Below are 17,450 nucleotides of genomic sequence, written 5' to 3' on the forward strand. Positions count from 1 at the left end.
ACACACCCCACACTGGCAGACTGTGCCGGAACACCCTCCCCCCAGTGTAAAGACACATCCCACACTGGCAGACTGTGCCGGGACACCCTCCCCCAGTGTAAAGACACACCCCACACTGGCAGACTGTGCCGGAACACCCTCCCCCCAGTGTAAAGACACACCCCACACTGGCAGACTGTGCCGGAACACCCTCCCCCCAGTGTAAAGACACACCCCACACTGGCAGACTGTGCCGGAACACCCTCCCCCCAGTGTAAAGACACACCCCACACTGGCAGACTGTGCCGGGACACCCTCCCCCCAGTGTAAAGACACACCCCACACTGGCAGACTGTGCCGGGACACCCTCCCCCAGTGTAAAGACACATCCCACACTGGCAGACTGTGCCGGGACACCCTCCCCCAGTGTAAAGACACACCCCACACTGGCAGACTGATCCGGAACACCCTCCCCCAGTGTAAAGACACACCCCACACTGGCAGACTGTGCCGGAACACCCTCCCCCCAGTGTAAAGACACACCCCACACTGGCAGACTGTGCCGGAACACCCTCCCCCCAGTGTAAAGACACACCCCACACTGGCAGACTGTGCCGGAACACCCTCCCCCCAGTGTAAAGACACACCCCACACTGGCAGACTGTGCCGGGACACCCTCCCCCAGTGTAAAGACACATCCCACACTGGCAGACTGTGCCGGAACACCCTCCCCCCAGTGTAAAGACACACCCCACACTGGCAGACTGTGCCGGGACACCCTCCCCCAGTGTAAAGACACATCCCACACTGGCAGACTGTGCCGGGACACCCTCCCCCAGTGTAAAGACACACCCCACACTGGCAGACTGATCCGGAACACCCTCCCCCAGTGTAAAGACACACCCCACACTGGCAGACTGTGCCGGAACACCCTCCCCCCAGTGTAAAGACACACCCCACCCTGGCAGACTGTGCCGGAACACCCTCCCCCCAGTGTAAAGACACACCCCACACTGGCAGACTGTGCCGGAACACCCTCCCCCCAGTGTAAAGACACACCCCACACTGGCAGACTGTGCCGGAACACCCTCCCCCCAGTGTAAAGACACACCCCACACTGGCAGACTGTGCCGGGACACCCTCCCCCCAGTGTAAAGACACACCCCACACTGGCAGACTGTGCCGGGACACCCTCCCCCAGTGTAAAGACACATCCCACACTGGCAGACTGTGCCGGGACACCCTCCCCCAGTGTAAAGACACACCCCACACTGGCAGACTGATCCGGAACACCCTCCCCCAGTGTAAAGACACACCCCACACTGGCAGACTGTGCCGGAACACCCTCCCCCCAGTGTAAAGACACACCCCACACTGGCAGACTGTGCCGGAACACCCTCCCCCCAGTGTAAAGACACACCCCACACTGGCAGACTGTGCCGGAACCCCCCCCCCCCAGTGTAAAGACACACCCCACACTGGCAGACTGTGCCGGGACACCCTCCCCCAGTGTAAAGACACATCCCACACTGGCAGACTGTGCCGGGACACCCTCCCCCCAGTGTAAAGACACACCCCACACTGGCAGACTGTGCCGGGACACCCTCCCCCAGTGTAAAGACACACCCCACACTGGCAGACTGTGCCGGGACACCATCCCCCCCGTGTAAAGACACACCCCACACTGGCAGACTGTGCCGGGACACCCTCCCCCAGTGTAAAGACACACCCCACACTGGCAGACTGTGCCGGAACACCCTCCCCCCAGTGTAAAGACACACCCCACACTGGCAGACTGTGCCGGAACACCCTCCCCCCAGTGTAAAGACACATCCCACACTGGCAGACTGTGCCGGGACACCCTCCCCCAGTGTAAAGACACACCCCACACTGGCAGACTGTGCCGGGACACCCTCCCCCCAGTGTAAAGACACACCCCACACTGGCAGACTGTGCCGGAACACCCTCCCCCCAGTGTAAAGACACACCCCACACTGGCAGACTGTGCCGGAACACCCTCCCCCCAGTGTAAAGACACACCCCACACTGGCAGACTGTGCCGGGACACCCTCCCCCCAGTGTAAAGACACACCCCACACTGGCAGACTGTGCCGGGACACCCTCCCCCAGTGTAAAGACACACCCCACACTGGCAGACTGTGCCGGGACACCATCCCCCCCGTGTAAAGACACACCCTACACTGGCAGACTGTGCCGGGACACCCTCCCCCAGTGTAAAGACACACCCCACACTGGCAGACTGTGCCGGAACACCCTCCCCCCAGTGTAAAGACACACCCCACACTGGCAGACTGTGCTGGGACACCCTCCCCCAGTGTAAAGACACATCCCACACTGGCAGACTGTGCCGGGACAACATCCCCCCCGTGTAAAGACACATCCCACACTGGCATACTGTGCCGGGACACCCTCCCCCCAGTGTAAAGACACACCCCACACTGGCAGACTGATCCGGAACACCCTCCCCCAGTGTAAAGACACATCCCACACTGGCAGACTGTGCCGGGACACCATCCCCCCCGTGTAAAGACACACCCCACACTGGCAGACTGATCCGGAACACCCTCCCCCAGTGTAAAGACACATCCCACACTGGCAGACTGTGCCGGAACACCCTCCCCCCAGTGTAAAGACACACCCCACACTGGCAGACTGTGCCGGGACACCCTCCCCCAGTGTAAAGACACACCCCACACTGGCAGACTGTGCCGGGACACCCTCCCCCAGTGTAAAGACACACCCCACACTGGCAGACTGTGCCGGGACACCCTCCCCCAGTGTAAAGACACACCCCACACTGGCAGACTGTGCCGGGACACCCTCCCCCAGTGTAAAGACACACCCCACACTGGCAGACTGTGCCGGGACACCATCCCCCCCGTGTAAAGACACATCCCACACAGATAACACCCAAATGTACTTTTATTTAAAAAGTTCTAGTAGGAATAGTAGAGGAAGGGCACAACATACAGTCATAAGAAAAGAATGGTAATTGCATGAGAAATGCAGGAGGTCAGTAAAACAGACATGACAAGCGAGGTGATGGGTCCTCTTTAATAAGTCAATGTGAAGCATCAGAAAGAATCAGCGAAAGAGAAAACGGATCCGTCCCCATTGGCTTACATTGTGTGCCAGGACGGCTCCGTTTGGCTCAGTTTCGTCAAGCGGACAGGTAAACGCTGCAGGCAGCGTTTTGGTGCCCGCTTCCAGAGCGGCATGGAGACTGAACGGAGGCAAACGGATGCATTCTGAGCGGATCCTTTTCCATTAAGAATGCATTAAAGGCAAAACTGATCCGTTTTGGACCGCTGGTGAGAGCCCTGAACGGATCTCACAAACGGAAAGCCAAAACGCCAGTGTGAAAGTAGCCTTATCTGGCAGCCAGTACCATGGGAGGGCACACAGGCCGGTACTTTTTCCTATAGTGTACAAGCACGGCCACCGCTGCTGGATTACTGGGTGGTCATAACCCCTGGATATGAGCAGTGTATAATGTGATAGAAAAATGTATCCAGCCAGCAAAGGAAGCAATATGGACAATCACAATACATTAGTAAGTGCCTTGTAGTAACTTTCTCTACATGATAAATGCCACTTACTGAAGTGACAAAACCCTTTGAGGTCGCCTTCATATATGATGTAAAAATATACCACACAATCTACACTAGTAATTCTGCAGCAAAATCCACAAGTGGAAATGTAAAACAAGTACTAAGTGCTCTGTGTATTTCCTCCATATGAGTACATGGTGTAAACTTCCAAAGTAGATTAAAGGAAGCACCCCAAGGCTACATTCCCATGACCATAGTGTTTTGCGGATGCGCAAATCATGGATACAGGCACGTGTCCGTTCCGCAATTTTCGGACCGCACATGCCACTGCTATCATAGATAATGCCTATTCTTATAGGACATGCTCTATTATATATTTTTTTTGCGGGGCCGCAGAATGGAACTACGGAACTATAGATGCGGACAGCACACGGTGTGCTGTTCGCATCTTTTGTGGCCCCATTGAAATGAATGGGTCCGCACCCGTTCTGCAATTCATACGGTCGTGTGAAGGTAGCCTAAAGGGGTTGTCTACGGTGAGGAAACTCTGCATTAATAAAAGCCTGACGAGCACAAGGGCTTATGCACTGGGCCACATTATGCATCTGTGATGTACAGATCACACAAAAAATGGATGGGCCCCTACTGCATTTATGTGTGCCTCTAATTTCATATGGAAGCACATGTAATATAAAACAGACTGTGCCGCCATACAGGGTATGTGTGGATTTTGCATCTACATGGGGCCTATCATTTATAGGGATTTACTATAGGCCCCATGTACTGTGCATGCAAAATCCACACATACTTACCCTTTTCTCATTGAGTTTCATATGCCATGGGTGATAAAAAAAATGTCGCTAAATACTGGAGACAAATTGCGAGTGCTCAGTCTTATAGGAATTGTCCAGGAATAGAAAAACATGGGTTCCTTCTTACAAATGCAGCGCCACGACTGTCCACAGGTTGTTTGTGGTATTGCAGCTCATCCTCATTCACTTCATTGGAGCCGAGCTGCAATACCAGGCACAGCCCACAGACAGGAGTGGCGCTGTTTCTGGAAGAAAGAAGCTGTAGCTTCATCTTAGAGCCACTGTTTTACCTGTTATATAGGGGAATTGTATTAGTAGCAATTTCCTAACATGCAAAGGCTGGGATGTCCCGTGTGCTTACTGCATCTCTGTGCCGCAAAAGATACAGCATGTCCTATTCTGATCTGCAAAATGCGGAATGTGGACCCAATGAAGTCAAAGGGTCAGCAAAAAAATGTAGATTACATGGACCGCCTCCGTAGTTTGTGGACAGCAAAACGGATACGGTCGTGTATATAGGGCCTTAGGCATCAGACATAGGCCTCATGCACACGACCGTTGTTGTGGTCCGCATCCGAGCCGCAGTTTTTGCGGCTCAGGTGCGGACCTATTCACTTCAATGGGGCCGCAAAAGATGCGGACAGCACACTGTGTGCTGTCCGCATCCGTTGCTCCGATCCGTGGCCCCCGCAAAAAAAAATATAGCATGTCCTATTCTTGTCCGTTTGGCGGACAAGAATAGGCATTTTTACAATGGCCCGCCTGTTCCGTTCCGCAAATTGCGGAAGGCACATGGGCGGCTTCTGTGTTTTGCGGATCCGCAATTTGCGGACCGCAAAAAAACGGAACGGTTGTGTGCATGAGGCCATAAGGTCATATCCATTTTGCAGTCTGCAAATCAAAGATCCGCGTCCTGTCCGCGTCCATGCCACCTCTAGAAATGTCCTATCTTTTTCGCAGGGCCATGGAATGGGTATACAGAAGGGACAGCTCACGGTGTGCTCTCCGCATCTTTTGGGGCCCCATTTAAATAAATGGGTCGCATTCAATCCACCAAAAATACGGATCAAACCGAAACTATGGTCGTGTACATGAGCCCTGACTCTGTTCCATTATAGGAGCAGGACAACACAAATGATGGCGCTGAATCCGACACATACTTTAAATCAGTAGCAGACCCCATAGACTATAATGGGGTCCTTTGTCCTTTATGTTTCTGTCAAGGAGCAGGTAATTTAAGCGACAAAATAGCACAGCAGCACACATTTAGCGGAATCAGAGATCGAAGAAGCCTCTGACGCAAAATGTGAATGAAGCCTCATCTAAATGCCAATAATAAAGGGCAGTAAAAGGAAAAATCAAATAATCTCCACCCCAATGTCCTGCAGAGGATCAGCAGAACGCGCAGCGCTCACAGCACGCCTCTATCCTGGCCGTGGAGTCAGCAGAGAAGCTGTCGCAGTGACTCAGAGTCATCTCACGTCATCAAGGTAAATCGTAACAACAAAATATATAATAAAAGCCAAATTGTCAGGACATCAGTCCAAATCAGACAGCTTACAGGAACCACATGTTCTGAGGTGCTCTGAGGACAGAGAGCCGCAAACCAAGGAAGGAAAACATCTATATCCCAAGCAATAGAGTGCGATCAATGTCAGCTAGCGATGTGCCCGACCACTAGACAGTACTGGGGGAAAATGTTAGGCAGGTGTGGAAAAAATGGTGCAACGTAAGGCCTTAGGCACACGGCCGTTTTTTGGGTCCGCATCCGAGCCGCTGTTTTTGCGGAACGGATGCGGACCCATTCACTTCAATGGGGTCGCAAAAGATGCGGACATCACTCCGTGTGCTGTCCGCATCTATTGCACCGTTCCGTGGCCCACCAAAGAAAATAGAACATGTCCTATTCTTGTCCGTTTTGCGGACAAGAATAGGCATTTCTACAATGGGCCGCCAAAAAACGGAACGGTCGTGTGCATGAGGCCTAAGAATGGTTTCAAAAATAGGAGTCAATAGTTTATTTTTATCAATTAACAAAATGCAAAGTGAATGAACAAAAGAGAAATCTAAATCAAAACAATATTTAGTGTAACATGTGTAACATGGTTATAAGGGAAAATAATAGCATTCTGAATACAGAATGCATAGTAAAATAGCGCTGGAGGGGTTAAAAAAAATAAAAAATTATTTAACTCACCTTAGTCCACTTGATCGCGAAGCCCGGCTTCTCGTCTGTCTCCTTTGTTGAACAGGACCTGTGGTGAGCATTAATAACAGGAAAAGGACCTGTGGTGACGTCACTCCGGTCATCACATGATCCATCACCATGGTAAAAGATCATGTGATGGATCATGTGATGACCGGAGTGGTCCTGTTCCTGTAATTAATGCTCATCACAGGTCCTGTTCAACAAAGGAGACAGACGAGAAGCCGGGCTTCGCGATCAAGTGGACTAAGGTGAGTTAAATAATTTTTTTATTTTTTTTAACCCCTCCAGCCCTATTGTACTATACATTCTGTATTCAGAATGCTATTATTTTCCCTTATAACCATGTTATAAGGGAAAATAATAATGATCGGGTCTCCATCCCGATCGTCTCCTAGCAACCGTGCGTGAAAATCGCACCGCATCCGCACTTGCTTGCGATATTCACGCAACCCCATTCACTTCTATGGGGCCTGCATTGCGTTAAAAACGCAGAATATAGAGCATGTTGCGATTTTCACGCAACGCATAAGTGATGCGTGAAAATCACCGCTCATGTGAACAGCCCCATAGAAATGAATGGGTCGGTATTCAGTGCGGGTGCAATGCGTTCACCTCACGCATCGCATCCGCGCGGAATACTCACCCGTGTGAAAGGGGCCTTATCCTTCTGTCTCTTCATGTAATCCCAGACAGACTCTATGATGTTGAGATCTCAGCTCTGTGGGGACCATATCATCATTTCCAGGACTCCTTGTTCTTCTTTACACTGAAAATAATTCTTAGGGCTTGTTCACACGACCGGATGGCTTTTTCAGTGTTTTGCGGACCGTTTTTTAACGGATCCATTGTTCCGTTTTTTGTTTCCGTTGTGTTTCTGTTCCGTTCGGTTTTTCCGTATGGCATATACAGTATACAGTAATTACATAGAAAAAACAGGGCTGGGCATAACATTTTCAATAGATGGTTCCCAAAAACGAAACAGATACGGAAGACATATGGATGCATTTCTGTATGTGTTCAGTTTTTTATTACAGACCCATTGACTTGAATGGAGCCACAGAACGTGATTTGCGGACAATAATAGGACAAAACTCAAAATGCAGCGGAACGGAAATGCGGACATACGGAAACAGAATGCTCACGGAGTACATTCCTTTTTTTCTGCGGACCCATAGAAATTAATGGTTCTGTATACGGACCGTATACGAAACGCAATAAACGGCTCCTATACGGAATGCAAAAAACGTTTGTGTGAACGAGCCCTTAATGACATTGGCTGTATGTTTGGAGTGGTCCTACCGCAGAGTAAATTTGATGCCACCCTGGTGGTATTGGATAATGGAGAATTATCTACCAGTATTTCTCAGCATTGAGGACACCATTAATCCTGACCAAATCCCTAACTCTATTTCCTGAAAACTTTAGTGAAGCACATGAAAGACACATCATGCTAAGGGTACTTTCACACTAGCGTTTTTCTTTTCCGGGACTGAGTTCCATCCTAGGGGCTCAGTACCGGAAAAGAACTGATCAGTTTTATCCCCATGCATTCTGAATGGAGAGCAATCTGTTCAGGATGTCTTCAGTTCAGTCACTGAACGGCGTTTTGGACTGAGGAAATACCGCAGCATGCTCTGGTATTATCTCCGTCCAAAATTCGGGAACAGTTGCCGGGATGCCGGATCCAGCATTGAGGAGGGCTTGGGTGGCCCCCTGGGCATAGGCCCACAGAGAGATTTCCCTGTAGGATCTATGGCCAGTCCGCCCCTGCTCCCACAGATGAAGAATTCTTGCTGATAAAGCTACATGCACATGACCGTATGTGTTTTGTGGTCCGCAAATTGCGGATCCGCAAAAAAAAACTGAAACGGACACGGAAACAAAATCCGTTCGTGTGCATGAGGCCTAAGATGAATCAATTTGTTAGCAGCAAAGTAAGAAGATCTCTTTTTAGCAATAACTTAAGAGACCACTGAGATTTACTCCAAGTACCAGAATGCATCATCTACAGTCCTCATATGAACCAGACGTTAATACAAGATTACGGTAGATCATTAATTATCATGTCAATGATGTTCCTACGTTCCAGCAGAACAGGGCACCCGTCTGTTTTTGTGATGCTGCAGATGTTCTACGCTATGAAATGGTCACTGTTGACACTTTGCATTGGAAATGTCGCTAAGTAACCCGCCTGCAGTAACCTATGATGTTACTGTCTGGCATGGTTGGAATAAAAGGTCAATACTGAACTTCTCAATTCACTGTGGCCCTCAGCTCACAATGATGCAGAAGATGTCCTCTAGTATGACCAGCAAATGCCTTTTTTTCCTTTAAAATTAACTTCTTTTATAAAGGGGTTGTCCGGTTTACGATTCTGAGTTGATGGGGCAGAGGGCCCTGGTTCGGCAAAGAGCATTTCTTGCACTGGAAGACCAGACGTGTCTGAACATTAAGTAGACAGCCCATTGATTTAAAAGGAAAGTTGTACTGCTTTCCCTGTGGGGGCAATGTACGAATGTACACAATACAGATGTCACACGACATCATCCGTATTTTTTGTGGACCGCAAAATACATACATTCGCATGCATGAGCCCTAAAGCTCGCGAATACGAGGACTCCCCAGCACGGTGATTACATTGTCCCTACTTTAGAGGTCGAGTCCCACTGGAGGCACCCAACACTGGTTTTAAGAAAATGGCTAAACAGAAAAAAGTAAGGCTACAGTGACAAGCGGACACGTGACACATCCGTTTTAAGAACAATGGTAGCCTATTGGGTTATTTTTTTTGATGGCCAGTGAATAACGGAAGTCAAAAAAATACATGTTCAATTTCTATCCGCTTTCACTGACAAACAGCCTCATACAATTGAAGGGAACCGTCTTTAATGTCCCCTTCTATTAACTTTCTTGGGGCAAGATGGGAAAAAACAGCAATACCGCCACTGAGCTTTTAGGTTATAAATTTTGCAGCATTCCTTCTTCAGCATAACTAACTCAATAACTTTATTCTATGGTTCTGAATGATTACAACAATATGAAATAAATACTGGAGTTATTTTTTTTAAAGTTTTACTACTTTTGCAGAAAAAAGCCCCTATTTTCTAAAAAATGAAAATGTTTTTGAATCGCCGCATCCACAGACCCATAACTGTTTTTTTTTTTTTTTACGGAGCTGTGTGAGGGCTTGATTTTTGCGGGACGATTTGTAGTTTTCATTGGTGCCATTTGGGGTACATAACTCTTTGTAATCACTTTGTTATCTTTTTTGGGGGGTCCGGAATAAGCAAAAACAGCAATTCTGGCATTGTTTTTTTCTTTATTCATTGTAAAGTGCAGGTAGTGTGATGTAACAATACCAAACATGAGGAAGGAGGGTTATTTTTGCAATTGTTTTCCCCATTAAAAAGCATTTTTAAAAAGAAAGAAGGTGTACATTTCTTGGCTTGGAGATTTTTTATTTTTTTATTTAGCAAAACTTTAACTTTTTTTTTTACAGTTTATAAGTCCCAGAAGTGAAATTTGACAAGTGATCTTCTGCTCGCTTCTATTATACACTGTACTACTTATGCAGTGCAGTGTATTATACTGTCAGTACGATTCTGACAAGCACTATTAAACTGCACCTCTGGCATAGCCTGATAGGGCATACACTGCAGGCATATCTGAAGGCCTTATTAGGCTCTTGCCATACTTAGACATCAGCACCCGCAATCTCATTCACAGGGTGGCAATGACAGAGAGCAAGCCCCATCCCTCTAAACTACCTAGATGCCGCGGTTGCTATTAACCACGGCATCTAAGAGGTTAAATGGGCCGATTGGATTGGAAAGGATGAAATCTGCAGCAGAAATCTTCAGTATAGTGTGTGAATGAGATTGGGATGAGAATTTTTTTTTATTATTTCATCCACTGTAACTGTAAACACTGCAGATTTTCCATACACAATTCCTCTGCAGAAAATCTGTTGTGTATCTGCCACTTGTGTCTGTACCCATAGGGGAATTTCCTGCATTTTTAGGCTTCATTCTCACGAATGTGGTGTTTTGCGGCACGGAACCGCAAAACTTGGACACCGGCCCATGTGCGTAGGACATGTTCTATTTTTTTGCGGAACGGAAATACGGACATACGGAAACGGAATGCATATGGAATAAATTCCGTTTTTTTGCGAACCCATTGAAATAAAAACAAAACGGACACGGAAAGAAAATACGTTCATGTGCATGAGCCCTTAGCCAGTTGCCAGTTTCTAGAAGTGCTAGGGTGGATCTGCAGGAGAGACTGTCTGGATGGTTTGGCTTTAGACCTCATATACACAGCAGAGATGTTGGTGCTGCAACTGCTACCATAGGGCGCCTTCACATGGCACCATATTATATCAGCAGTCTTCCAATAAAGGACCTCTTACAACTGAAGAGCATCTCCAGCTCCATAAGGGTAGATTTACACAGAGCATTTTGGGCATGGGTTTCGATGCCAAATCTGTGCTGAAACCGCCTCCAATTGTTTTCAATGGGAGGCCACGCCACACTTCATGCGGCTAAGGGGTTTTGCCATGTGGTTTTTAAGACTGTGCCAAAACTATACAGGACCATTCTTGGTGCAGTTACCACGTGGACCCCTCTCAAAGATGCAGTGGGGTGGGGGTGGGGAATCTGCTGGTGGTTTAGATCCATTCAATGAAGCTAAACCTCGAGTTGGTCCACATGAAAACCCACAGCAGAAACTGCAGCGCAGCGGTCTCTGCCGTGGGATATGCAGAGGATTCTGTCATGGATAAGTTCCACCATGTCAGCGTACCCTAAGGCCTCTTGCACATGAACGTATTTTCTTTCCGTGTCCGTTCCGTTTTTTTTGCTGACCGTATGCAGAACCATTCACTTCAATGGGTCCGAAGTTACTCTGTGAGCATTCCGTATGTCTGTATTTCCGTTCTGCAAAAAAATAGAACATGTCCTATTATTGTCCGTATTACGGACAAGGATAGTACTGTTCTATCAGGGCCAGCTGTTTCGTTCAGCAAAATACGGAATGCACACTGATGTCATCCGTATTTTTTGCTGATCCGTTTTTTGCGGACTGCAAAATACATACGGTCGTGTACAAGGGGCCTAAGGCTTATTTCACACGAGCAATATGGAATGAGTCTGGGTCTGTTCAGGGAAAAACTGATGGTTTTGCACGCCAGTTGAATCACTTGTCTGCAGCTGCATCGTGTTTCAGTGTTTTCCACGTGGATCGGTTTGGATGGGTTTTTCACACACATGAAGAAAAACTGAAGAATAATACTCTACATCAGGCATGCTCAACCTGCGGCCCTCCAGCTGTTGTAAAACTACAACTCCCACAATGCCCTGCTGTAGACTGATAGCTGTAGGCTATTCAGGCATGCTGGGAGTTGTAGTTTTGCAACAGCTGGAGGGCCGCAGGTTGAGCATGCCTGCTCTACATCGTCCTGTCAACCATCAGTGAAAAACGCATTGCCTCCGCATGCCTTCCGTTTTTCAAGCAAGCCCCATTCATTTCTATGAGGCCAGGGCTGGGTGGAAAACGCACAATACAGAACATCCTGCAATTTTTCCTGAACGAAGATGACGTGCGAAAGCCGCGATTCAGTCCGGATGATATGCGTTCATTACACGCATCGCATCCGGACGGAAAACTCACGTGTGTGAAATTAACCTAGACCTCTTGGTCCATGTCCGATCGCATTTACTCATGGACCGATTCATTCATATGGGATTGCAAAAAAAAAAAAAAAAAAACAGTCAATGTGCTGTCCGCATATCAATGTGCTGTCCGCATACGTGCAGCCATACTGCAAATGATAGAACCTGTCCTATTCTTGTTTGTTCTGCAGACAAGAGTAGCTTATTTTTACAGTGGTTCCCGTAAAAATTGCGAAATGCACACAGACCCCATCCGTATTTAGAGGATCTGTTATTTGCGCATCACAAAACGGATACAGTTGTATGCAGGAGGCCTAACTATTTATTCTTAACACTGTAATAGGACAACTATTAAAACGGCTGCAAATTACAGACACAAAATGCATATTTAGATTATTTTTACACTTTCGTTACGTCCCATGAAGCCTCATTCCAGCCACTGTTTTCTAATACTTCTAGAGACATAACTTGAAGCTCTTGGGCCCCAATGAAAAATTTGTAACATGACCCCCACCTACCATGTGTCATTTATAACACAGGCTTCTTTTATTTGAAAGAGGGGTCTTTGGGTCCCTTCAGGAGCAATTACTACCTCTGTACCCACTATACCTATGTTCCTGGATGTTTCTTAGGCCGGGTTCACTTCACCATTTATTGTTCCGTTCTTCTGATCCGTATTTTTCTGTTCTTCTGATGGGTTAGAAGAATGGAAAAATAAACGGTGATGTGAACCCAGCCTTAAGGGGTGGAATTTAGTCTAAGGAATGACTGTGTGCACCTGCCAAGACTGGTAGACAAGTGACAACTAGTGTTGAGGGAACTTCTGTTTTCAAGTTTGGCGTACAAGGTTGGGGTTATCTAAGAATTCCGTTATGGATATCGCTACCAAGGACGATAAGTTATGGTCCATGGTAGCGGAATCCATAACCGAATTCTTAGATAAACTGAACCTGAAAACAGAAGTTCGCTCATCCCTAGTGACAACCCCTCAGAGAAGATTTCAGGCCCAATAACAAAGGAGTCACAATAATTTTCCTATCAAATAAATGACTAAAGGCACAGACAAAACTGATGTACGGTCCTGGGTCTTGCACAGGTAGACAACTCAAATGGAAGTGGAGCGTGATGTTTTAAAAAAAACTTAGTTCTAGGGAATTGGGAGTAGGGCATCAAAAGAAGTCTACAATGGAAGAGCTCCTCCGAAATGAGCAGTGACTGAGGACCCAAGTCACATCACATTTCGTCATAAACGCCATAGCAACAATAAAAATTGTACAATAATAAAGAATTCTTCCCAGCACGAATGTACGTATGTGCGGCCTTGAGAAAGGAACACGGACACTCGTTAGAAGCATGGGCGCTCGGCGAAGAGTGTGACTGTAATATTAATTTACTGATGTAATAGTGGGTGTGACTTCATGGCAAGTGACCTTCACATCAGAAGTAACAAGGGAGCTCCGTCTCTCAACAAATAAAGCTTTCACGACCAGGAACATTGAGGTGAGCAAACATCTCCACAGTCAAGGAACACATCGTGTTTTCAGAACACAGGCAGAAATGTTTATCCGTTCTGAATGCCCACCGAGCACATAAACAATGTCAATATCAAAGGGGAGAAGAAAGACCTCTCAAGAGCACAAAACGGCCTTCACGGCGACAGATCTGAAAATGTATATATATATATATATATGTATGTAGCAGAGCTTAAAAATGATCTTTGGGGGGGTGCATTATTGTGAGATGATAATGCATGCCGTCTTCTGAAATGATGTCTGCTCCATCTGTAGACGGACACATAGTGGTGCAGATACATGATATTTAATTCCATTATATATGTGGAATAGACACCTAAACGGAAGATTGAGCACAACACGCGCATGACGCATAGCCTAATGTTCATGTTCAGAAAAAAAAACGTATACACCCTGAGCTATAGTCTTCGAAAACCTTTAAGAGTACAGTCACCCGGTCAGGTTTTTGGAAGCCAAAACCAAGAGTCAGTTTAAAAAGAGAAGTCATATCTGTCCTTAATATTTTCTCTCCACGGCTTTCAAAACTGCATCCAGAAACCTGACCGTGTGGACGTACCCTAATGAGGTTGTTGTCACTGCCATCAGCAGAAGCATATGTGAGGCTTATGGCCTGAATGCTATAATGGGAGGTGGACTCTAAATCAGCTTAGACCTAAGGACCAAAGGTTCTCCACAATGACCGTATACCGTAGCGACCAAAACAAACCTGCAAATGGCGACCGAATGCAACGCTACCGACCTTTGCGGATACTATTGGGGCAATGCTGGGCCCTCTCGGTGTCTATTTTCATTATAAATGTCTACCTTTAGTCTATGATATACAGATGTAGCAGAACATAAAACATTTGGTTTTTGCATTGATCCTGCGGTAGGTTATACCTACAGTCTTCTGTAAGACCCCGGATGACCGTGCTACATCTGTATATTGATGTTACCCGCCACCATGACACATACGAGCGCTGCTGCAGCTGCATGCAAGTTTACTTTCCCTGAATGTAAATGAGTTCAAGTGGCGGCATAAACATGTCAGGGATTTAGAACACGCTCCCGGCCTGGAGGACCAGCATTCATTTACCCCTTCGCTGTTGCAAGAGGACACATTGAAACAGGCAGACTGAGCAGTAGAGTGTAATATTTCGGCATGCAGTGTACATAGCGCCATACATTATACATGCACAGTAACCCACTATATAATATCGCCCACCCTGTACAATACTTATAGGTGACACCGGACGATACATCAATATCAATAGCATGATAAGATACAAAGCAAAGCCCTACAGACGGTCTTGTCCACTGCAAGTCCTTCGCCATGCCACTGGACACCAACTATAGGGACCATCCGTGAAGTGAGCATCCATGTTCATCGTGATAAACACACATCACGCTTCTTTGACGGGACGCAGAACCAGCTGCATGAGTCATAGTAACAGCTCCGACATGATGGGAACAGTGCGGCGGGCACCGTTCCATTGGCATGTTAAAAAAAAAATATATATATATATATATAAAAAAACTTTCGGCCCTTAGAGATGACACCCCTAGGGTGAACCTGGCGTGAACTGTGCATGAACACATAGTTTACGCTACAATGCAGAATGCATCTGGAGGCGGCATAGCGGTCATAGCAGCCATAGATCAGAAAGATGCCCTGCAGCCCTAACCCCAAACAAGCGTCACCACAACCTCTGCCACCAAACGACAAGGAGGCAATTAACCCTTCACAGGCAGCCCTGCAATGCATTCGCCGTCGGGCATGATTAACCCTTGCACCGCTGCAATCACTTGACATAGCAAAGAGTAAGAAGCATCTGCAACAACCCTCCCCTTGATCTATAGAACAAATAGTGGTCTTACCTTGTTTGAGGCCATCTCACTGACAGAGTGCCTGGTTTGTAAGGTTTCCAGCTGGTCCAAGCACCAGTCCAGCTCCTCCAGGGTCTCACTGGCCAGTTTTTGATAGGCCTCCTCTGCGAAGAGATAGGGGAAAGGATACTGAGTTTTCAAGCGTTTCACTGGGCTAACATCAAACTCCAGAGGGTCCATTGTGCCATACACTGCCATGCTCGCATGACCAGTGCTCATACATGAGGGATCCTTCATACTGTTACACAAGACACTCTGGAAAGAAAAAAGTGCCAGTCACTGACAAGTGCCCTGTGAATGCAGCCCTGCCTGGGGGTGAGGAGGATCGCCGTCCCAGCTTGCAGCAAGAAATCCCATTAGCAATAGAAGCCTGGCATACACCCTGTGGCAGGACCCCTGCAGAGGGCTTAGCTTCCAAGCAAGAGTCAAAAAATGCCAATGTGCTCCTTTCTGAGGATCCCTTGTCCTGCCTGCAGTGCCAGGGCTGCTGACTACACCATGCATCTGCTGGCAGGACTAATGGGGATGTCTCCTGTGCTGTCCTCTGCAATGCCATCCATTATAGGAATGAGGGAGTCCATGCCCAAGGCTGCTGTGCCTTCAGATTGCCCAGACTTCAGTGTGGCATCCTCATCATCACCATCATCATCCAGCTAAGGGGAGCCTTGTCGCTTTCTTTGAACCAAAACCAAAAGCTGCACTGAGTATATGGGGGAGGGAGGGAAATCCTGGAGTGGAGCTGACAGCTGGATCCGGGCGCTGACTGCAGAGAGCAGGTCACACACTGAGGGAGGGAGGCTGCTGCTGGGGGTGTGCACACTGATCTCACACCAGACTGTCACAGCCCAGCCTCAACATGGGGCAATGGAGCACAGAAGGAGAAGAATGGGAGGCACACAATGCTCACAGGCTGCACCATGTCAAGTAGGGCTCATGCACACAACCGGGTGTATTTTGCAGTGTGCAAAACACGAATCCGCAAAAAAATACGGATGACGTCCGTGTGCATTCCGTATTTTGTGGGACAGAACAGCTGGCCCCTAATAGAACAGTCCTATCCTTGTCCGGAATGCGGACAATAATAGGACACGTTCTATTTTATTTTATTTTTTTGCAGAACGGACATGCACACGTTTCCGTTTTTTTGGGGACCCACTGAAATGAATGATTCCGCATATGGTCCGCAAAAAAAAAACTGAACAAACACAGAAAGACAGAAAGAAAATACCTTTGTGTGCATGAGCCCTTGGGCCTCTTTCACACGACCATAAGGCTTTTTCAGTGTTTTGCGGTCCGTTTTTCACGGATCCGTTGTTCCGTTTTTCTTGTTTCCGTTGTGTTTCTGTTCCGTTTCTCCGCTCTGTTTTTCTGTATGGCATATACAGTATACAGTAATTACATAGAAAAAATTGGGCTGGGCATCATATTTTCAATAGATGGTTCCGCAGAACCGGAACAGATACGGAAGACATACGGATGCATTTCCGTATGTGTTCCCTTTTTTTTTTGCGGACCCACTGACTTGATTGGAGCCACGGAACGTGATTTGCGGGCAATAATAGGACATGTTCTATCTTTCAACAGAAAAACGGAAACACGGAAATGGAATGCATACAGAGTACATTCGGGTTTTTTTGCGGAACCATTGAAATGAATGGTTCCGTATACGGAACGCAAAAAACGGCCTGTAAACGGGAAAAAAAAAACAGTCGTGTGAAAGAGGCCTTAAAGGGATTTTCTGTATTGTGTGTTTCCATTCCTCACCATTTTAACAATCTTTGCTTGCTGTCAGTGAATGATTTGCTCCC

The 17,450-nt window shown here is 47.4% G+C and overlaps 1 protein-coding gene across 7 annotated transcripts in view; it reads right to left on the reverse strand.

Moving 5' to 3' along the window:
* Positions 1–17,450, reverse strand: part of PDE4D (phosphodiesterase 4D) — a 1,065,327-nt gene that overhangs the window by 61,119 nt on the left and 986,758 nt on the right. For 6 of the 7 annotated variants that reach the window (XM_040421313.1, XM_040421310.1, XM_040421314.1 and 3 more), the window contains one exon: positions 15,634–15,746. The exons of the other annotated variant lie outside the window; for it this stretch is intronic. In XM_040421313.1, the coding sequence (XP_040277247.1) occupies positions 15,634–15,746 (113 nt within the window). The remainder of the gene's footprint in view (positions 1–15,633; positions 15,747–17,450) is intronic. 7 annotated transcript variants of the gene reach the window in all.

Source organism: Bufo bufo, chromosome 2 (assembly GCF_905171765.1).
Source record: "Bufo bufo chromosome 2, aBufBuf1.1, whole genome shotgun sequence".
Classification (NCBI taxonomy): Eukaryota; Metazoa; Chordata; class Amphibia; order Anura; family Bufonidae; genus Bufo; species Bufo bufo.